Source organism: Camelina sativa, chromosome 13 (assembly GCF_030686135.1).
Source record: "Camelina sativa cultivar CO46 ecotype springtype chromosome 13, ASM3068613v1".
NCBI classification, from domain to species: Eukaryota; Viridiplantae; Streptophyta; class Magnoliopsida; order Brassicales; family Brassicaceae; genus Camelina; species Camelina sativa.
In genome coordinates, this window is record NC_141892.1 from 2,978,325 (window position 1) to 3,000,554 (window position 22,230).

General features: G+C 39.3%; 4 protein-coding genes and 1 pseudogene across 7 annotated transcripts; 3 read left to right on the forward strand and 2 right to left on the reverse strand.

Annotated features, from left to right (window-relative positions):
• The first annotated feature begins 2,876 nt into the window (after positions 1 to 2,876).
• LOC104734793 (protein NEN1) lies at positions 2,877 to 5,633 on the forward strand. The gene is made up of 6 exons (XM_010454437.3): positions 2,877 to 3,791; positions 3,930 to 4,087; positions 4,203 to 4,249; positions 4,345 to 4,408; positions 4,522 to 5,159; positions 5,280 to 5,633. Exons 1-6 carry the CDS (start codon positions 3,518 to 3,520, stop codon positions 5,521 to 5,523), a joined length of 1,425 nt encoding a protein of 474 aa, XP_010452739.2. The 5' UTR covers positions 2,877 to 3,517; the 3' UTR covers positions 5,524 to 5,633.
• Positions 5,634 to 5,736: 103 nt separating this feature from the next.
• Positions 5,737 to 7,607, forward strand: LOC104734794 (putative xyloglucan 6-xylosyltransferase 3 pseudogene; annotated as a pseudogene). 2 transcript variants are annotated; one of them, XR_015577824.1, is made up of 2 exons: positions 5,900 to 6,535; positions 6,618 to 7,607. The product of XR_015577824.1 is annotated as a putative xyloglucan 6-xylosyltransferase 3 pseudogene, transcript variant X2 (transcript). The 2 variants fall into 2 exon arrangements; XR_015577823.1 differs by having other exon boundaries at positions 5,737 to 7,607.
• Positions 7,534 to 8,934, reverse strand: LOC104734795 (uncharacterized). Its single transcript, XM_010454439.3, has 2 exons — positions 7,974 to 8,934; positions 7,534 to 7,848 (listed from the first exon to the last, which is right to left on the reverse strand). The coding sequence occupies exons 1-2, from the start codon at positions 8,613 to 8,615 to the stop codon at positions 7,765 to 7,767; spliced, it is 726 nt and encodes a 241-aa protein (XP_010452741.1). The 5' UTR covers positions 8,616 to 8,934; the 3' UTR covers positions 7,534 to 7,764.
• Positions 8,935 to 8,994: 60 nt separating this feature from the next.
• On the reverse strand, positions 8,995 to 17,853 carry LOC104737881 (formin-like protein 20). Its single transcript, XM_087481005.1, has 17 exons — positions 16,944 to 17,853; positions 15,753 to 16,456; positions 15,348 to 15,569; positions 12,287 to 15,267; positions 12,024 to 12,144; positions 11,770 to 11,841; positions 11,579 to 11,677; positions 11,353 to 11,394; positions 11,161 to 11,241; positions 10,978 to 11,028; positions 10,810 to 10,891; positions 10,581 to 10,675; positions 10,395 to 10,466; positions 10,199 to 10,315; positions 9,942 to 10,010; positions 9,770 to 9,836; positions 8,995 to 9,651 (listed from the first exon to the last, which is right to left on the reverse strand). Exons 1-17 carry the CDS (start codon positions 17,014 to 17,016, stop codon positions 9,491 to 9,493), a joined length of 5,109 nt encoding a protein of 1,702 aa, XP_087337131.1. The 5' UTR covers positions 17,017 to 17,853; the 3' UTR covers positions 8,995 to 9,490.
• Positions 17,854 to 18,574: 721 nt separating this feature from the next.
• On the forward strand, positions 18,575 to 22,083 carry LOC104734796 (uncharacterized). 2 transcript variants are annotated; one of them, XM_087482836.1, is made up of 5 exons: positions 18,575 to 19,468; positions 19,543 to 19,586; positions 19,856 to 20,134; positions 20,225 to 20,780; positions 20,877 to 22,083. In XM_087482836.1, exons 3-5 carry the CDS (start codon positions 19,892 to 19,894, stop codon positions 21,893 to 21,895), a joined length of 1,818 nt encoding a protein of 605 aa, XP_087338962.1. In that variant the 5' UTR covers positions 18,575 to 19,468; positions 19,543 to 19,586; positions 19,856 to 19,891; the 3' UTR covers positions 21,896 to 22,083. The 2 variants fall into 2 exon arrangements, with proteins under 2 accessions (XP_087338962.1, XP_010452745.1); XM_010454443.3 differs by lacking the exon at positions 19,543 to 19,586.
• Positions 22,084 to 22,230: the final 147 nt, after the last annotated feature.

A 22,230-nucleotide genomic window follows, 5' to 3' on the forward strand; every position in this document is an offset into this window, starting at 1 on the left:
GTTATTCAATATGTATGAATTCTTTTTTTTTTGTTTGAAGATGCAACATTTTATAACATAAAATCTAAAATTAATATATATTGGTCGGTTTTTTTATCAAAAATAAAGAATGCAACTTCTCGGAAGACCAAAAGCTATAAAGTGTTTTTTTTTTTCTGGTAAATATACATTCACATTGACGTTGTTTAAAATTTACATAAAAAGTTTTGTGATCTTTCGTAATCGTTAGTTGCACATCTCCGCCAGTTCTATTTTATTCTGTTGTTTTATTCTGTTGTGGTGATGAACACTGCAGATGAATTGAACATTAATGATACAACAGTTAGAACTTAGAAAAGATAAAAACAGTTTTTAATTGATTCTTTATTATTTTCTAATATATTTTTAACAATTAATAAGTGTATTCTATATAAATGCAAATTAGTGAACATGCATGCAGTAATGAATGTTTGTCTGAAAAATAAAGAAATAAATGTTAGTAGTATATATGCACAACGGACGTTAATTATTAATTAGAGGATTAAAGAATGACATGTCTTTTATGTTATCTTTTAAATGTTCTGATACACCACCCTTTTCTTATTAGCTAGGTGGTCTGACATAGCAAGACTTTCGGAAAAAAAAGAACGGAAAACGAAAAAGAATTGGAGCACACATCCCTCTAGAAACGTTTGATTGTCTTTTACATTTACAGCATTGATTCCGCACAAGCCACTAGCTTCTTAATATTAAGGATACAATATCTAACATTGGAAGTTGAGTAGAATCTTATGTGGTATATATAAGATATAAGTCTCTCCACTCATTGCCAATTGGTTTTGAATTGGAAGCCCACAGTGTAATACTTAAAACCGGTAGTCGATCTGGCCAATCCCAAGTTCGATTCGCAAAAAGAATCCAATCCGAATGAGCACCCGTAATCATAATGGAGTTATACGACTCCAGTATCTGTTCCCCTTTCTTCGAGTTTCAACAGTAACCGAAATCAGCAGTGATGGGACGTTGATAGAGAGTGCTTTCTTAAGCAAAAAACGTTTTGAAAGATCGAGTCCTACGGCAAGGCTTTTAAACAAAGTTGCAGCTAAAGCTGCTTCCATCGGCAAGATACATAGCATAGCAGGAACCTTAAGATCTTCTACATCGTAATTAATTCATATCTCTAAAACTCATTCTTTTAGTCATCTGAACACATATATGATCTATAGCAAGGAAGATGTCGGCACGAGCATTGATCTCCTGTCAGCATCCCCGATCGATTACGAATTCCGACAGTTTCTTGAGCGATCCATCAACGATGACGACGAAGCCGAGAACATGCTGTTGATGGGCCTAACCAACCAAGATCTCCTTAGTTATGTCCGACGACACTAAGAACTTCTTATGATCTCTCTATGGCGTGTCAATTTCCCAATGTTGATGATATGATTATAATTAGGGTTTTTCACTTCCAATTTTTTATTTTATTTTATTTTATTTATTTAACTTGTTAATTAAAACTGTTTATATATATATATATATATTTTGAACTCTTTTCTAAAATAAATTTAAATAAAGTAAGCTTTATTTATATATTATACGGCAGATAAGAATCTAAAGCTTTATGTATAGGTCCACACTATAACTCAAAAGGTAAAGAGCAATGAGTGAGCAACAAAATAGGATCATGTACACCCGATAAATTTAGTTTGCTAACAAAACCGAATCTTAATAATAGAGAGTGAGCAATATCTGTTAAAATCTTCACTGATCATATACACACATATATATATATATGTGTGTGTGTGTGCGCGCGTGAGATATGACTTATTACGAGTGCTTTTGTTTTTCTATGTGTGTGACTGCACATGCGAATGATATATATGATCTAATTTTGGAGGTGTGTGTGAAAATGAAAGTTTTATGTTTCTGTCATCCGACTAAAATCCACACTTGAAACAGCGATATTTGAACCGAAAATAGACCCACAATACTACATTTGCGATTAGACAATAAAACCAAAAAAAGAAACGTAGCTTATTACACGTATGGCTGCAAATTAATACTCTACGATTACGATCATCATATCATTCGCATAGCTAGCCAAAATAAGCAACCTGTAGCCACATTATATATATAATATCTTTCAATAGTAGATGATATCTCAATCCGTAATCCACCCACGTATTCGATGACGGTCTTCAAGGTAGGGTTATATTTAAACCTCTAAAATTCCTGTCGTTTCCTTCTATTTCTATGCGCACTCAATGTGACCTAGCATCTTTTTCTATTTTTTTTTTTGAACTAATTTCTATTTCCATATATTAAAGTAGCTTTATACAAAAGAAAACAAAATCCTTTTATTTTTTTAAAATAAATTCCAAATTCCTTAATCCATACATTTTTGAGAATCAAAATCAACTTTATTTTCCAGATTATATATTTCCAACGATAATCGAACCCATGTTCGTCTAGCTAGCTCTGTATTCATTTTTAACTTACACCACTTCTTTTTACCTAACCCTAACTGGTCATTTTTAACTTACACCACTTCTTTTTACCTAACCCTAACTGGATCAAATCCCACTAACAACTACTAAATCAATCCCAGCGATGATAATATTTGATTCATCCAAATAATTAGTAATATATAGCCAAGAACTTTAAACGTGGAAATATTTTTAATGTTCAAGTTCCAACAAAGTGGATATAAATTTTTATAAAGTAGTATTAGAAAATTGGAAAATGGGGGGAAAATTTTGCTTTAATGATAATTTTTTAATGGGAGAATCAATAAACAAGAACTGTATAATTAACCCACTGCACATGGGTGTTCTTTAAGAAACTGAAATAATTATTGCAGCCTTTCCTTAAATCAATTATTAAATATATGAAATACTGTAGTGGTCAAACGTGCATCTAATTAAAAAACTCCTGTTAGTAATATACTTGGGATCTTGTTTATGGATTAGTTCATTCCAAGTTTCCAACTAAAACACGAATCTTTTTTAGATTCTTGTGAGTTGTGAGTTTCCAGCTAAAAAAATCTTCGGGTCTATATAATAAACACAGTTCTATGAAAAGGAACCCTGATTGGGCCGCCAAGAACATATAAAGCCCGTGTATTGGTTTCTACTTCTTCTTCATCTTTGGGCCAACGTATCGGTAACGTTTTAGTTTTTTAAATTTCTTCTGAGTTTTAAATAATAAGCAACCTCGGAACAAGGACAAGATCTCTCGCACCAGGTTGCTTGCAAGTTGCAAGTTATTATTAATTTATTACACAACTTACAAAACAACTTTGTATAAACGAAGTAAGGAATCTAACAATTGAAAATTTGTGAATTCTGACTATGAATTGGAAAACCTAGCCAGAAAGATAAACCCTAAAAGTAATTGAAAATTTTCACATTGCCTGCAGAGTTGGGTAAAGTAGTAACTTGATCTTCATATAATCCCCTTCGATGATCCCTCAAGTTTTCCGAACAAATATCGAAACTTTTCACTTTTACCACTCGATTGATCCCGACCCGTTTAATCGATGGATTCAGAGGATAGATCCGAGATTGCCTTCTTCGACGTTGAGACGACTGTGCCAAACCGAGGGCAACGTTTCGCGATACTAGAATTCGGGTCAATACTTGTATGCCCGAAGAAGCTTACGGAGCTCCGAAGCTACACGACTCTGGTCCAACCTGCAGATTTGAGTCTCATATCTTCCTTGTCCGTCAGGTGCAACGGCATCAAGCGTGACGATGTCGTTTCGGCACCGTTGTTCTCCGATATCGCTGATACTGTTTACGACATTCTCCACGGTTATAATCTTCTTCTTCTTCTTTCAACTCTGTTTCGTGTCCTGAAATTTTTGAGTTCTTGGTTGAGTTTGTCAATGTAATCAAAGGAATGGCCAAGATTCGAGCTTTACATTAGATATTGTGTTTTGATATTTGCAGGGAGGATATGGGCAGGTCACAATATATTGAGGTTTGATTGTGCAAGGATCAGGGAAGCATTTGCAGAGATTGGACGTCAACCACCTGTGCCAAAAGGCGCCATCGACTCATTGACTTTGCTAACTCAAAGGTTTGGTAGAAGAGCTGGTAATATGAAGGTACAAACGAAACATTCCTTTTTCCCAAGATTGGATTGGTAAAAAACTCTTTGTTTCTTAGTTTTAGTGTATTTTTGAGTGTCCTTATAATCCTCTGCGTGCTTTGTTACTGCAGATGGCAACTTTAGCTACGTATTTCGGACTCGGGAAACAGACGCACAGGTAGATAAAGCGCATAAAAGGATCTAATTCTTTACCTCAAAACTATCAAAAGCTTATATTTTAAGCTCTAATTCTTTGTACCTACTTATTTTCAGGAGCCTTGACGATGTTAGAATGAATCTTGAGGTTGTCAAATATTGTGCTACGGTCTTGTTCTTGGTATGTTCTCTTTTAGTTACTTTATATATGGAGAGTCTTTATCTTCTAATATCTGTTGCAAACAATGTTTAGAAAACCGGACTAATCAGAGGCAATGATTTTATTTTTCCTAGGAGTCGAGTCTTGGACTTGTAGATCACTCGGTATCTCCAGGAACCACTAGTACAAGGAGACGTCTCGATGCATCTTCTTCTCACGAGGGTAATATAGTAACCTCTGTTAGGCTACCGTCCATTAGCGAGAACAGTGCAGCTCAGCCGGATCCGTTCAACATGAGTGTCTTGAGGAATGAAATGGCTTCCGACAACCACCTTCAATCAGACATTCTCATGGAAGAAGAAGAAGAACAGATTCAACCATCTGATACTGCTGTCTTTGAGAATACCAGTGACCATGAGGGATTCTTGGCGCCAGATGCAATATCTATTCCATACATCAAAGCGATTCTTGTCCCGTTTTTTCCTGGAAGCCAAATGATGAAACTAAAGCTACTCTATGGTGATGATTCCCCTCTGCAGCTCTACTGTTCTTGTCTGAAAATACGGTTTGGAGTCAATGGGAAGTTTATGGATAACACTGGGAGACGGAGGTTAAACTTTGTGGTTGATCTGAATCCAAGCCTGTGCAGTATACTCGAAGCATGTGACAGTAATGCTCAGAAACTATCCGTTAATTCGGGTTCTACCTCTGACTGGAATCCGGTTGTGAATCCAATGAAGGGATTTGTAAACTACCCTAACGCAAGGATACAGTAAGTTATACCTTACTTAAACTCTCCCTTTCTAGTTCCCATGTTCTTCAAAACAAAATCATGGTTTCTTGATTGGTTTACTTTTAGTTTCTCCTAATTAGCTTATTGTGTTTTCTGCAGTATTGCAACAGAAATAAACGGAGATATAGCTCGGTATGCAACAGAGATATACCAGAGAGAGTCCTCTGGAGCTAGTCAGAAACTAATCTTCAGCAACCCGAGCGGTGAGGAGCTGGAATCGTTGCTTACCACGGGAAGTTTGGTCGATGCATTCTTGTCTCTGGAACCGTATGATTATCAGCAGAAGGCAGGAATCCGCCTTGTTGCCAAAAAACTAGTTATACACTCGTACATCAATACATAATTGTTACTACCAAATACACACACACACCCACTCGTTCTGTGTTGTAATCATGTAGTTGAGAAGACTCTGTACATAAAAGTTTCAAATAAATGCAATCAAGATTTGTAGAATTGTTTCTTGCATAACACTGTGCAAGAATTCATAAATTGCAATCTTGAATTCTTGAGTAAACTACTTAATGAGAAATGCTTCATGTTACCTCTTCTTTTTGACACTACTATTAACTTTTCATTACGTTGAGCAAACATATAGTTAGTTACTTTGGCTTTGGCTGAATTAATAACATGTTAATAGGTGATATTTTAAAGTCATTTATTTATGGTTTTGGTTTAGTACTAATGATGCAATTAAATGAAACGAATCAGAATCAACTAATATCTGAATCTTGATCTAATTCTAAAGTTGTTAATTGTCCGCTTCCTCTGTGTACTGTGTGTGTCTCTTCTCTCTCTCTATGTCGCACAGACAAAACAAGTAGACGACAAACAACAACAATGGCTCCTTGATCAAACTGTTTTGCTTTACTAGTTGCTACACACAATGGGGAAGAAAGACGGATTCAAGACTCAGAAGCGTGTTTCAACCGCTTCCTCCGCCGTCGCCGGCGTTCTTCCGACGACGATGACGAGTGGCAGAGGAGGAAGAAGACCACCGCCACCACGTAGCAGACAGATTCAGAAGACCTTCAACAACGTCAAGATGACAATCCTATGTGGCTTCGTCACCATCCTCGTCTTACGTGGCACTATCGGCGTTAACTTCGGAACTTCCGACGCCGACGCCGTTAACCAGAACTTAATCGAAGAGACTAACCGAATTCTAGCTGAGATCCGATCCGATTCGGATCCTACAGACACGAACGAGCCACCTGAGTCGGATCTTGATCTCAACATGACGTACACCCTCGGACTCAAGATCACAAACTGGGATCAAAAACGTAAACTTTGGTTAACGCAAAACCCAGGTTTCCCAAGTGTCGTAAATAGGAAAGCCAAGGTTTTGCTTTTAACAGGTTCGCCTCCAAAACCTTGTGACAATCCAATTGGTGATCATTACTTGTTGAAATCGGTGAAGAACAAGATTGATTATTGTAGGATTCATGGGATTGAGATTGTGTATAACATGGCTCATTTGGACAAGGAGCTTGCTGGGTATTGGGCTAAGCTTCCAATGCTTAGGAGACTGATGTTGTCTCACCCTGAAATCGAATGGATTTGGTGGATGGATAGTGATGCTTTGTTTACAGATATGGTCTTTGAGATACCCTTGTCTAGATATGAGAATCATAACTTGGTTATCCACGGGTATCCGGATTTGTTGTTTGATCAGAAGTCTTGGATTGCTTTGAATACTGGTAGCTTCTTGTTTAGGAACTGTCAGTGGTCTTTGGATTTGTTGGATGCTTGGGCTCCAATGGGACCTAAAGGACCGATACGTGAAGAAGCCGGGAAGATTCTCACTGCGAATCTTAAAGGAAGACCAGCGTTCGAAGCTGATGATCAGTCTGCATTGATCTATCTGCTGCTTTCACAGAAGGATACGTGGATGGATAAAGTGTTTGTGGAGAATCAGTATTATCTTCATGGGTTTTGGGAAGGATTAGTGGATAGGTATGAGGAGATGATAGAGAAGTACCATCCCGGGTTGGGAGATGAGAGATGGCCTTTTATTACTCACTTTGTTGGATGCAAACCGTGTGGGAGTTATGCGGATTACGCGGTTGAACGTTGCTTGAAGAGTATGGAGAGAGCATTCAACTTTGCGGATAATCAAGTGCTTCAGCTTTATGGATTTGGTCACAGGGGATTGTTAAGTCCTAAGATCAAGAGGATCAGGAACGAGACAACGTTTCCATTGAAGTTTGTCGACAGGTTTGATATTCGGAGAATGACACCACTCAAGATTGAACCGCGAAGCTAGCAACGTATAAACCGGTTTCGGAGATTCATTGTTTTTTTAAAAAAGCTCATTCCTTTGTCATTTTGTTTCCATTATAATTTTACCCCAATATATAAAAAGTCAATAGATTCTTTTGTTAACTTGAACAGAGGATGATTCAAGCAAGTACCTTTTTCACTTCAAAAGAAGTGTTTTAGCAGATTCCTAAGGATGAAGTAACTCTGACTCGTAGAAATTTTACAACTGGGAAATTTTGAGAGATTGAGATGTAGAAATTTTACAGAGAGCTTGGGTGACTTTGCAAAAGAATATAAACAAGAAACAAAAAAAAAAAAGATTCGATCAGCTTCTTGATACGATGTCCTTGTGATGCTTAATCAGTAACTCATTCATCTGAGCAATCTGATGTAAAAGCTGAACTATCCTCTGTTTGCAAAATCAGAAGAAAAGAAGCAAAGAGCTAAGTAACATTGAACTCTCTTAGACATTTCGTCAAACACTTTGCATGCACACAAAAATAAATAAAAAAATTAGGAAACTGATTAACGAACCTCGTCTCTCTCTTTGATGGCATCTCGAAGATGATCGGTGGTTCCACCTTTGACAAGTTTCCGACGAGATCGTGCACGCATCCACCACCAAATCCCAATAGCAAGAACTGGATAAAACGGCCGGAGAGTGACTGAGAACCAGGTGACCAAATTCTTCAATTTCGAGTACACACGTACGAGAAGAAGCTCCCACCAATCTCCAAAGACATCAATTTCACGATTCAATTGTTTCCCGTCTGAATCGCCGCCGCCTTGTTTAGAGGGAACTCGCGGAGATTTTGGTTGTTTGTCTGAATCGTACGGTGGAGATTCACCGACGACTAATAGTAACGGCGGAGATTTCTGTTCAGTTTCCGACGGAGACTTGCGGTCGAATTCAGATGGTAATACATCTGAATCAGAAGGGAACAACGAAAAAGAAGAAGAAGAAGAACCAGAGTGTCTCGATGAAGACGACGGAGACGAGGATTCCGACGGAGATTCGAGATACGTATCGACTCCATAGATGGAAGAATCGACTACGAGATTCTCGTGGTAAATCGGCGGGAAAACAACGTCATCGTGAATTGGGGAATCTCTGATGACAACCATTGACGAACTGGGATCTAATGGACCAATCAGCTGTTCTTCATCTTCGGTCATTTTTTTTTTTTTTTTGTTCAGTTGGATACGACGGACGAGGAGGGTTAGTCTCAGACTCTCAGGCTAGGGTTTGTTTGTGAGAGAAGAGAGAAGAGTGTGGCGTGAAGGAAGAAGACAACACAACAAAGCCATGAAAGTTTCAAAACTTTGGGATCCAACAAAAACGAACGTGATTGTTGCGTTTCCCTTATTCGTCGTTTCTTTATTTTCTTACGTATGCGTTTGCTTGTTTTCCTTTTCTAAATTGTACTAAAAACATTGAAGTAGTTTGACTTTGATTGGTCTGAATCACTTGGTTACATAAAAAATATCATTTTCATTTAAAGCTCGAACAAACTCGAAATTAGATTATTTTTTAGTTACTTAGAAGAAATACTAGTTTCGCAAACTACAGTATTATTTTCATTGGTCTGAAATCTGAATCCTAAAAAAGAACAATGATGTTGCGTTACGATACAAAGTTACACACTAAAAATATTGCTCTACATCTTTCTTTCTCTCTCTCTCCCAATCTACCTGAAAACCCTATACAACATTTTCAATCTATCAAAAATTCCTCTAGTTAGGAAAATTAAGCAACACGAAAGAATTCTAATTTACATGTTAGAATTTATATCAATGTGGAATCATATGTCAACGTGAGTGGAGGGAGATGAAGACCTGTCTCTTTATCTTCCAATGGTTTCTTCGATAGCCCCCGCCCTGGCGAAACCCCTCCCGATAGGGACCCCCAGCCTGTTTTAACTTTCACGCCCCATGCAGGTTTTCTCGAACAGCAGCACCGCCTTCTCTGGCTTACAAGACCACTTTGGATCTTGCTTTCTCTCAGAGAGATTCTGGCGGATTTTGCAATATAATATTCAAGTTTTTTTTGCTCAGCTATCATCATCAACTGGTTTTTTTGTGAGACTGACTCCTTTGGCCTTCTCCATTTCCGCTTCCTTTGCAGCTTTCTTCTTCTCCAGCTCTGCTTGCTTGACGTTCTCTTCGTGTGCTTTCTTAAATAACCTTATGAAATTCAAGAGGGTCGCAGTAACTGCGGCATTCCATCACCCGGTATTATTTATTATTAGCTACATAACAGTTCCAACTAAAAAACGAATAGAGACTTTTTTATTGCCCAAGAGTTGAAAAATTTATATCCCGCGCCATACCTTGTTCAAATGGACAACGGTTAGGATCCTCGCCAAAATAGTGCGCAAGTGCATCAGCGTTCCTTCCCTATTGTCCATCATAAGAAACAAAACAAAAATCATCTCAGGACTCAAACACATTGTCAAAGGTAAAGAGGGCTTGGAATAGTAATAGTAGAGGTTGACAAATTACCACGACTGAGTAAAGACTCGATACAGTTGCCACTTCAGTCTCAGCAATGGATATGAAGTCCCTCAATGTCTGCCATTGAAAACATAAACGTAGGTTTAGGATCCGAAAGAAGTTAAGCTGAAGAATTATCTCCCAGCGGGTATTGAATGATTCACAAAGAGATACAGATTTTGTTATGTGGCACAATCATGGAACTAATCTCGCATTCATTATTGATAATATATGCAAAAGGAAAAAAGAAAGAAAAACCAACATACTTTACGGAAAACTTCAGAAACAGGACCATCACTTTCGGATGCAGTGAGCTCCTGGTTCAATTTTTCTAACCCTTTGATTATGGCTTGCATTTCCTCAGCCAGAGACTTCAGTTGTATCTGAAAATAGACAGGATAATCAAGTGATGAGCCAATCGCAACTAAAGAGTTGAGGACGAAAAAAAGCACAAACGCACACCTTTGAGGCTGATTCAAGACTTTCAAGATCCTTGTGGAAGTCCAGTAGAACTGATGCCTTGGAAGCAAGGACCTAAAAGAAGAAACAGATGTGGGTTTCAGGATTATGTATTCCTCCTGAGCCAGACTAATTTAATTACAACCCTCATCAGAAACTTGATCCTGCTTTTTTGGATTATAGTTTTACCTTGCAAAGATAATGCATGAGGGTCATCTTGCTGTTAGCAGCACGTGTATCGCTTAATTTCAATAAACTGTCCAACTTGAATCCAACAGCAGCGCCTGCGGAAAGCAGAGCAAGAATTATATCAGCCACAAAGGCGCCAAATCTAGCCCACATTGAACAGAGTTTATTGTCTTGCATAAGGAAATGTCTTGTGCAAAAACATGTAAAATATGAATGATATAATACTTACCCCTTGCAGTTCCTTGGTTCAGTGTGTTCCCCAGGTAAAGAATCTTTTTCATAATTTCTTTTAGCTTTTGGGAATTACGGACCTGATGAACAGCAATAACGAGAAAGTTTTAACAAGGAGAAATGATGGACTAAAAAATAGAGTTAATTACTGCAAGCATCTTCTTACCTCCTCGCATGCAGAATTTACCGCATTTAAACTTTTTTTGAATTCTATTATCTGCACCCAAAAAAAACATCATTATCAATAGGATCAATAATCTACAGTTACATAGACACTGGTGAAACTGAAATTTTGTCCTCCAGAGAATCACAAAAACAGAAAATAACAGTATAAGTACTAACACCAGACCTGAGTGCCGAATTGAATCTTGAAAGAAAATACTCTAAGCTTTGCCTCTACTCGTGGCACCTTCATTAGCTCTAGGAAATACTGTGAAAACAAAATGGATGACAGAAGTAAACAAAGTAAGCTAATTGCTAACCATATTATAGTATGAACCAAAAACAGTGCGAGATTGAGAATCTCAAGACTTAAACAGACCTGCTCACACTTTCCCAAGGTCGTCTTGTCACCAGTGTAGTTCTATAACAAATCAGTCAATTACGACCAAGAACAAGGACTCACGTCAATTAAAAGTGAATATTGATAACCAAGAATTGTCAATAAATAGTGAATACTGATAACCAAAAATTGAAATATTTCACAAATAATCTCCAAAATAAAAGACAAATGTCGAAAATGCTACTCAAAAGTGAAGAGGCAAAACCTTAAGAAGCTCCATCTCCTCCTTGGTTGGACAAAATTTTATAAGATTATCAATTTGATCAACATCTAATACAGACTCATCCATTGCCAGAACTGCAGCCTGGATGATGCAAAGAAAAAATGTGGATAATTATCATTAAGCTATGGAAGATTAACCAATAATGACTTTGAAAAGTAGGTTTTGGAGCTTACCATCATATCAGGCAGAGGCATCTTTACTTTCGTAAGCATAATTTCCGTGTTATTGGCTCTCCTAAGGTCAATCTGGAAAATCATAAGACATTCAATTACAACTCTTCAAAAGAGTGGAATATTGAGCCACAAAAGTATACAAACATATGCAATAGGCTTCAAAGTAGAAGAAATTCCAGGAGAGTAGCTAATAGAGGCATTCTTAGTACAACTTTACATCTGACAGTAACCAAGGATAGGATTAATTCACATACCAATTGAACTTTTTCAGGTTTTGCCCCAACAGATTTTCGTCGACTCCCAGATTTGTCAGCTGGCTTTGGCACTGTAGCAGAGAAAAGGGTCTCTATTTCTGATACATCAAATTCTGATGGACTAGCAAAAAGACAAAGTGAAAATTAATTAGCAATAGTCAATAAAACCTTAGTAGCACAGAATTGAGTTTCGTGGATAATCAAAGGTGCAAGAGGGGAACTAAGAAGTAAGTAAAAAGCAAAAATAAGGTTTAGTCCAATACGTTTGCGATTCTCCATGTCTCTGTAGCTCATCCCATAAGCTCCCCTGCAAAGCCCTTGTTACTTTAACCCAATGTAATGGCTTCAGGGAAGACTTTTTCTGAGCTGCAGACCCAAAACCTGGGCGTGGAAGACCACGTCCTCTTCCTGCTCCCCTAGGATCAACTGCAGCTACCCTACCACCAAGCATTGGAGGCGGAGGAGGTCCACCACCCGGAGGTCTTGGTCCAGGAGGCGGAGGTGGACCAGGACCACGACCACCAGGAGGCGGAGGAGGAGGTGGACCAGGACCACGACCACCAGGAGGCGGAGGCGGCGGTGGGGCTCCTCCACGCATCGGAGGAGGCGGAGGCGGTGGGGCTCCACCACGCATTGGAGGAGGCGGCGGCGGTGGGGCTCCTCCAGGCATCCGGGGAGGTGGTGGCGGAGGTCCCCCAGATCTAAACGGAGGTGGCGGTGGTGGCGGAGGTTCCCCAGATCTAAACGGAGGTGGCGGTGGTGGCGGAGGTCCCCCAGATCTAAACGGAGGTGGCGGTGGAGTTCCATGACTTGGTGGCGGAGGGGGAGGGGGAGGTACTGAATGTGCATCCTTAAAAGGAGGTGGTGGAGGTTGAGGGATTGAACGCACATGGCTAAAAGGAGGAGGAGGTGGGGGCGGTGGAGCTGTTTTACTAGGTGGGACCTTGAGTGAAGGTGCAACACTTGTATAAGGCAGAGGGGGAGGCGGGGGAATGTGATGTCCATTTGCTATTGTTGTATTTAATGAGCTAAAGGGAGGAGGAGGTGGTGGTGGTGGTTTAGAAGGGGACGATGTGGAGCACAGTTCACGAGTTTCGAAAGACGAAGCATACACAGACTTCCAAGGTGGTGGTGGCGGCGGCGGAGGTGACAAAGTTTCACTGTTTCGCCTCACAGATGCAAACGGGGGAGGTGGCGGAGGAGGCGGTGTTGATGGGAGCTGATATGCTTGAGAGTCGCTGCTCTTTTGGCCTACTGAATAGAATGCAGGCGGAGGCGGGGGAGGAGGCGGTTTTGATGGGAGCTGATATGCTTGAGAGTCACTGCTATTTTGGCCTATGGAATAGTGTGCAGGCGGAGGCGGCGGAGGAGGAGGCGGTTTTGATGGGAGCTGATATGCTTGAGTGTCGCTGCTCTTTTGGCCTACTGAATAGTGTGCAGGCGGAGGCGGCGGAGGAGGCGGTGTTGATGGGAGCTGATATGCTTGAGTGTCGCTGCTCTTTTGGACTGAATAGTGTGCAGGCGGAGGTGGCGGAGGAGGTGGTGTTGATCGGAGCTGATTTGCTTGAGTGTCGCTGCTCTTTTGACCTACTGAATAGTATGTAGGCGGAGGCGGCGGAGGAGGCGGTGTTGATCGGAGCTGATTTGCTTGAGTGTCGCTGCTCTTTTGGCCTACTGAACTGTATGCAGGCGGAGGCGGCATAAAAGGCGGTGAAGAGGTCGGAAGTTGAGAAGTAGAACATGTTGCAGGAGTTGCCAAAGCTGAAGCATACACAGACTTCCAAGGTGGGGATGGTGGTGGTGGAGGCAACACGGTTTCACTGTTTGGTCTCTCAGATGTTTGAGAGTATCTGTCATTTTGGTTCAGTGAAGAGTAAGTAGGCAGTGGTGGAGGTGGAGGAGGTGGAGGCGGTGCAGCTGCTTGCTTAGATGGTAAAACTGATGTAGTGGCCTCACTGGTTAGAGAGGGTAAAACTGATGTAGTGGCGTCACTGGTTAGAGAAGCTTGATGGGGAGAGGCAGTAGGTAGAGAAGCCGGCTTTTCCTTTGGGCTAGAATCTGGTGATGCGCAAATTGGAGCTCGACTACTCATATCCGGTGAAGAAACAGACGCTCTCAGATATTTAGTCTTAGCATCTTTTGGAATCACACCATCAGGTGATGTAGCTCTTTTGCCATCCTTGAGAGAAGTAGTAATTGAAGCAGGGGCACTGTTAATTCTTGTTGGGGGATACGCCACATGCATAGAATCTTTATATGATCCCTTATTTGAAGGAATCCATCGAGAAACTGCGTTAGGCTTAGCCATTCTTACGTTCTGACCCTGTGTTTCTTGCTGCTTAGACTTCGGTTTAAGTGAATCTCCAGCCACCTTTGCATTTGCTCCGACCTGTTTCCTTGGTGTAGCTTGTGTTTTTTCGGATATGGGTTTGTTGAGATTAGAACTGGTTTTCTGAGTCGTAGGTTCTTCTAAATCATCCTGGGAACCATTGACTTCTCCATCACCTTTGCGTTGAGTCTCTGCTGTTCTAGAATCACTTTCCTTAGGTTCTTCTAAAAAATCCTGGGATCCATTACCTTCTCCATCACCTTTGCGTTGAGTCTCTGCTGTTCTAGAATCATTTTCTTTAGGTTCTTCTAAATCATCCTGGGAACCATTGCCTTCTGCATCACCTTTGCGTTGAGTCTCTGCTGTTCTAGAATCATTTTCTTTAGGTTCTTCTAAATCATCCTGGGAATCATTGCCTTCTGCATCACCTTTGCGTTGAGTCTCTCCTGTGCTAGAATCATTTTCCTTCGCTTCCATGATCCTTCTCTTTCGCTGCTCATCACCATCATCTATTCCTATATCCTTCACTGAGTCAATATTAGAATCTGCCTTCCCATCCGACCTATAATGTACATCATCAACAGTGATATCTTTAACCGGATCCGTGCTAGTCTCTGCATGCATATCATGTTTATGATTAGAATCATCTGATGCAACTGATGCACAATCTAGAAACGCATTGGGATCCACGTCCCCCTTCCACACTTCTTTGCCCTCAGAATCATCTGAAGCAGTATCAACAACCAAAAAACTATCGGAATCTTTCTTATGGTCAGGTCCATCAATCACATCGCTAAAAATTTCCTCCACCTCAAAAAATTCTTCGGGTGAAGCCATATCAAAATCGCTCTCTTCTTCTAATATTGTAGAAGTTGTGATAGTAGGCACCACGGCATCAGCGCCAGAGAAAAGTACCTGATACATATATGAGTATGCATTCAAACTTAACAGCCTTATTCAAAAGATGATCAGAGAATATTTTCACAACGGCCTACCTCTGCCTTAAATTCCTTCGGGAACTGGTCCTTTGCATCCCAAAGTATATCCATCTCATCGCGGTGGACCATTAAAATATTAGCACGCACAAATGCCGTGTGGAACATGATTCTAAAGACAATCTCCTCACTCACAAAATCATCATGCAAATGTATACATTCCAGAACAACATCCCCTTGAACGCGGCACTGTATATCTAATTTCACCAGGATACACTCTTCCTGCAGATGAGATCACACATATGAGCATTTCATTGGTATAAACGAGCTCCCAAACTCTAAACTGTGTTTTATTTATGTTTTTAATTCTCATATGTGGCAAACTCTAAACCATTTCCCGTGCATAAATCAGTGTGATGATCATATTGAGAAACATGTCACTAAGATACAATGGTCTAAAGGTACCTGTTGGTAGAGACGAGTGTGTTTCTTTGTCTTTAATGTGGAGAAGAGAAGTATGGAACTCCTGTTGGTTCGGGCTTTAGGATCCTGCCCATAAACGCGTAGAATTGGTCTGCAACCTTTTCTCTCTTCAAAATGTGGGAGATCTCTGAGAATCAAGCAATCCAAAAGAAGAGGCGTGTCTGAAGGAGGCCAGTCAGAGCCTAAATTCCTTCTAGAAATGTACTGAAGATATCTGAGTTGAGAAGGATGTGGGTTTAGAGGCGACAATAGATGAAGAAGCTCTTTAGGAGCCTGTTTGTGTACCATCTCAAGAGTCTTCTGCTCACCATGATACTGCTTTCTGTACAATAAAAGCCCCGATAGCATGAAGGCAAGAACAGGCCAACCACCTCTTTCACAATGCATCAAGAGAACATTTTGTTGACCTTCCAACGATAACCAGCTTTCACTCGATCGTAGGAAGTGATGAATCATCTCGAGAGGTAAAAGCGGGCAACTCTCATACTGCCGTGGATAATCCATTACAGTCATATCGTATTGAGACAACACGTCTGATATTTGACTCCGTTGTTCCCCTTCTCTAAAATTAAACACCATGAAAGATGCTTCTGGGAAATGATCCTGAAGCTGCGCAACGATGCCACCCAAGTATACTTTGTACTCATCCTCCCCCATAACATCGCTAGAGAAACAGCAATCAAAGACTGCAAAACAAAAAAAAAGAAACAAGAGACGATCAGCTCAGAAACCTGGAAACTCAAATACATAATTCCTACTTTGAGACTTTTGTCACTGAAAACAATGTAGAAAGAAGCTCATCAAATAAACCCCTTTATCCAAAGAAGTATCATTGTCGAACATTTAAAGGAAAGCACAGTTTTTTATTTTCTTGATTCGTGTCACACACAATAGAAGAATATCCCACAAAGCTATAAATTGTCATCAAAGAGATTCTGATTCCTAAGAAACCTCTTTAATTCAAAGAGAGACAAGTTCAGCTAAGCTCCAATTTGCAAAAAAGCTACACTTGAAATTCTCAACGCAATTAAACTGCCAAAACCCCTCCAACCAACCAGAAGCTCATTAGCAAATTTGATACAAATGCGTCCATATTATTATAGCAAGTTTCGAGATGCTTATTTTTTTTTGTTGATCCTTGAAACAGGAGAATTCATGAAAGAGTAAAAATACCATAAACACGCTCCGAGATCTCGAGAAGGCGATCCGGAGGCTTCTTGTAGAAGAAGCGACGGAACAGCGCCATCCGGTGGCGCTGTCTCTCCCGCGATCAGATCCAAACCGTCGGATTTAGTAAACCAACAAAGAGATCATTATAGACTGCTCCAATTTCCGTTGACCTAAACCCCAGATCCCCTTCTTCCCCCTTCTAAATTCACCTCACAAACCCTAATTTTTGTTCTCACCCCCCTAAGCCCAGGAAAAAAAGTAGACAAATTTTACAAAATTACAAGAGCATGACAAAGACCCAATTCCCAGAATTATTCTCCTCTATAATCCAATTTTGGAAACAACGCAAGTCGTAATCACAACGCCAACCCCAAAAAAAGTTCAGGAAATTTTCCAAATTACTTTTTTTTTTTGGTTCAAATTGAATCGATCTCTCTCTCTCTCTCTCTCTCTATGTACAATGCCGAATCGTGGAAAACAAAGAATCTTCGAAGCTAATCAAAATAGTTTGTTAAAAATTAAAAAAAAATATGAAAGAGAGAGAAGGAAGTGACAGTGAGATGAAGAATTTCAGGTGAAAATAAGGAGAAAGATGAAGAAGCTCAGAATTACAAAAAAAAAAAAAAAAAAAAAAAAAAAAAAAAAAAAACGAACGAACAAGATATGAGATTTCGACAGATCTTCCAGCAGTTTTTTTCTCAATTTAATTTATTATTTTTATTATTTTTTTAATTACAAAAAGAGTTTTATTTTCATTTTTTTAGAGGTATTTAATAATAGCAAACCAAAAAAGCTTTTTTGATTCGTAACCATAGTTGTGTTGTTGTGTAATTGAAATTGAACTCTACGGAACACGAACCAAAAGCGTAAGTGGACGACGACTTTAGACACAGTTTAGAGGAGAAAAAGGAACAAAGACTCGGTTCGGATTTTTTTTTTTTTTTTTTGACAGACGAGACGACGACAAGACCGTTCTCTACTCTCTAGGTGTCTGTCTCATCCTACGTGGATATTAGTACTTTTTAAAAATTTACAACCACGTTTCTTACGATCATAACAATAATAATTAAATTTCAACTTGGGGATTTTCCCATCTGTCTAAAACACGTCATTTTTAGAAATTCCTAATATCATTCATTCATTCATATGCGAACAACAAGCCATTAAACACATTAACATTTTCTTGTTTGTGAACCGTGTTCCGTGTACGTACGTACTTACCACATTTATAATTGGTTCATGTATATATATATATATATATATATGTGTAATGTGTTTTTTAATATAATGATGTTAAACGGATCCCTTCTTTTATGATTTTATAAAGGGGATCGTCTTTTCGATCCTTTCAAACGGACCCCTTCTTTTATGATTTTATCAATCGATCATAGAGAGGACAGTAATTTGTCTATATGATTATATATGATAGTATAAATTTTGACAGATATAAATTTGCTGAAAACTAGTTATGAATAGATATGATCAAACAAAAAACGATTTTATATATTTAAAAACGGTTAACGGCCCATTGGTCTCCCTAACTGAGACCCATATAAAAAGTGTTGGGCTTAAGTATATTTAACAGCCCATTGATCTTCCTGACTAAAATAGTCACGTAACTCTTTAGATGCTGTGTATGCGATTGATTCTAATTCTATTAGGGTTCTGTGATTTGAATCGGTGAAGAAGGTGATATGGTCTACTGAATCCGTTTGCTTGGTTCCTGAATCCGATGTCGCTGTTCGGATGATTCTTTTTTTAAACCTCCTCCGGATGGGGGTTGTCGAGAGAAGGGAGCGTGTCTTTTGTCTTTGAACAAGATAATAAGCCCTCTAAATCGCTCTTCAAACCGGTTCGACCAGATGGTTTGTCTTAAAAAGATTGATTTTAATCTTCCAACAAATTAGGTTTGGTTTGCTGGAACTGTGTAAATTGAATTCTAAAGGGTTATAGTAATAGTTTTTTCACTTGTTTTCGATGTACAAAATTATAAGAAAGAGAATATTTTTTTTCTCAGGACTTGGGGAAAGTGAGCAGAGACATTAAATGTAAGAAAAAGACAAAGAGGAAGAAGAAAGAATGAGAGAGAGAGAGACGAAAAAACAAAAAAGTAATAATCTTTTTCTTCTTCTTCCTCTTTTCTCACAGAACAGCACAGCAGTACAGCACAAGTCTCTGTCTCTCCTCCAAGTCCCATGTATCGCTTCTTCTGTTTGTTTCCTGAGAAAATTCCACAAAGTCCCTGCAATCCAATCTCTTTATTCGCCCAAAGATAATGGCCCAGCAGATCTCAGACGCACTTCTAACATTAAAGATAAAAAGATACATATAGAGAGATCCCTGTTCTTTTGGGGTGTATCCCACTTTCTCCTTTTTTGCATTTTCCCGAGAAAATAAAAAGACATCTTTTTTTGTTTCTTTCTTTCTTCCCTCTGTTTTCTCAGCATCTTCCTCAACTAAAGAAAGAAGATTTGAGCTGAAACTCTCAGAAAAACCTTTCTTTTGTTCTTGTTTTTTTTCTTCTAAAGGTAGATCCTTTCTCTCTTCTTGTGTCTTGTCACTTTACTGATTATATAAGGTTTCTGGGTTTCTTCTTCTGCAGATATCTAACTCAAAAGTTTCATCTTTTGCTTCCTTCTTACTTAGGTAGGTCGTTGATGTTAGTTAACAGTGGCTTGTTTTTATTCGTTTCTTATTGCTTTAGAAAGCTTTGTTCTTCTTTCTCTTAACCTTCAACCACTTGTGATGTTTCTGTCAAAAAATAGTATTTGAGATCTTTTATCTACAAGCTCATCTTCCTCCACATTTGCAACTATAGATAGATAAGAATAAAAAGCAGATTTGATGATTCCTTATGAAAATTATTGGTTCATGCAAGTTGATAAAATTGTTTCTTTTTTTCTTTCTTGGTACAGCGATCTTGCTCTAGACTGTGAAGTGAATGAAAAAAAATGCAGCAGAACAGCTTTTTCCCGGGGTGCAATTTCTCAAACCGTGACAATACGGATGCGAGAACTGGCCGGAGTTTGTGTCCTGTACAGGACACTGATACGGTCTTAACCAATAATAGTTACGGCGTGAACCTGAATGTTGATGGTACACTCTCTTTGTTGTATGGTGATCTTTATCTTAGCCAAGTGAAAGAAGCGTTGAGACACACCATGCTTGTACATGAATCTGTCTTTGGAAGTCAGGTGTGTTTTCTTTTTTTTTTACTGCGTTATCTTGGGTTGTTTCTTGTTTCCTCCAAGTTAAAGAGTTTTGATACCTTTTTTTCATTATAGATCTATGAGCTTCATCGTCTGTACCGAAGGCAGAAGGAATTGATGATGGAAATGGAGGGAACTCGACAACAAAACGCTATGTACTTAAATCCTGTTTTCCCTATCCCTAGAATACACTGGATGAGTTCGAGCATCTCTGCTTATCAAACTAGGGGTTTGCCTCATGAAGAAGACATTCCTTACCAAATGGAAGCTGAGCTTCTTGTAGATAACAAGGTTGAGAAGTTTGAGAAGAAGGTCTTGGATATGGAATTACCAGTTTTCGAGTATAATGATATGCATGGAGGAGTCCATGAAGCTCCAAACTTTTTGAAAGAGCAATCTCTGAGAATGATGTCTTTGGATTCGGGTAATCAGTTGAGTAAGCTACAACTTGATCTGAATGAACCGGCCAAGATCGAGGAACATTCAGATAATGTGTTCAGTCAGTTCTTGAGTCCAGTTACATCAGATAGGATTAGAGAAGAGTCTGATGATACAAAGAATGAGAGAGAAAGTTCATTAAAAGGTTTCAACGGGATGAATGAAGCGCAAGAATCTGTTAAATGTCGAGAAGGTAAGAAAAGTGAACTATATGTTTACATATTGGTTTTTTTCTCAAACTTTCTTGATATATGGAAGGTTTAATTGATATGATACTTCTTTTGAGCAGAGTACGGAATTGACTTGAATATGTCTCCCCTTTCTTCCGAAGATGAAGTAACAACTATTGTTAAGAAGTTTGAAACCGAGAAACCTCAGGAGTCTTCTTCGGTTACGGTTCATGGGAAACACAGTTCAAATCAGCCGCGAGTGAATGTTCAAGCTCTACCATGTTCAACTAGCACTTTACTTTTGGACAGGCGATTTAAGTCATTCTTGAGAGGCTCAAGGTCAAAGAAGAAGGTAAAACTTTGTCCAAGCAACAAAACTTTCCAAGGCTCAAAGCATGACCCGCACTTGAGTGCTCAAGCCAGCTCAGAGTCTCAAAGCAATCAAACGAGCATGGAGAAAGGGAGTTCAAGTTCTTTGTCTGAGGCAAAATATGCAGAAAAGGGGACCAATCTAGGGAAGAAAAGGCGTTGTAAACCACAGATGAAGTCCAGTAAGGGTCAAAAAGTAGTAGCGAGAAAGAGTGGAAGAATGAAACGGAAGAAGAGCAGAAAGATATCTCTTGTTACGGAAGGAAATTATCAAGAAGTGTCTGCAGCTGAGGCTATAGTACATATGTCTAGAAAGTCCGCCACTGATTATATTACTTCCTTAAGTAAAAATCTTCTTTGGTTCGCCGAGATTTCTTCTTCGGTTGCAAAGATGCAAAGAGAGAAGAAGCTAGAGGAGCACGAGACAGGTATGAGATGGAAGCAGAGGAGAAGCCGGGCCAGGCAGGGAAAGCGGAAATGCAAAGATGACCAGGACGATGATAACGCGAGTATAGGCACATTTTCAGAATGTGAAGCCAATGAGGATCTGCAGGTACTAGGAAAGCTAATTGAAGCATCTGAACTAAAGTGGAATTGCAGGTTCCTCAAGAACAAGCGCAAAAGCTCTCCTCCTAAACCAATAGATGCTTTCACTTTTTGGGGGGAAGAAAAAACAGGTGTTTATTGGGGAGCCTTGAAAAAGCGAAGACGAAGCTCTAGAATTCCTGCTGCTGATTTTACTCACATGATCATCAACCAAGTAGTATAGCCAAACTAAAGAAGTAATTACATCCCTTGCCATAGTTTGCTTCATGTTTTTCTTTTGGAGAATTAAGAGTCTTACTCTTACTGATGATGCTTTTTGTAACAAGTCTTGTTCTAAAGATGAAGACTACATAGGAGAAACTAAACTTCTAGAATATCAGTTCCTCTAATGCCAATGACTGTGTTTTTTTAGACTAGAGATGGTACAGAACAAAGTTCAAAGCTAGTTAGATGAACCATCATAACCAGTCTTTTACATTACCTTGATTCTTGGTTCATACATTAAGTTAAAGCTTTGGTTTTTCCTCAAATCATATGGTTTCTGATTTTTGAGGAAAA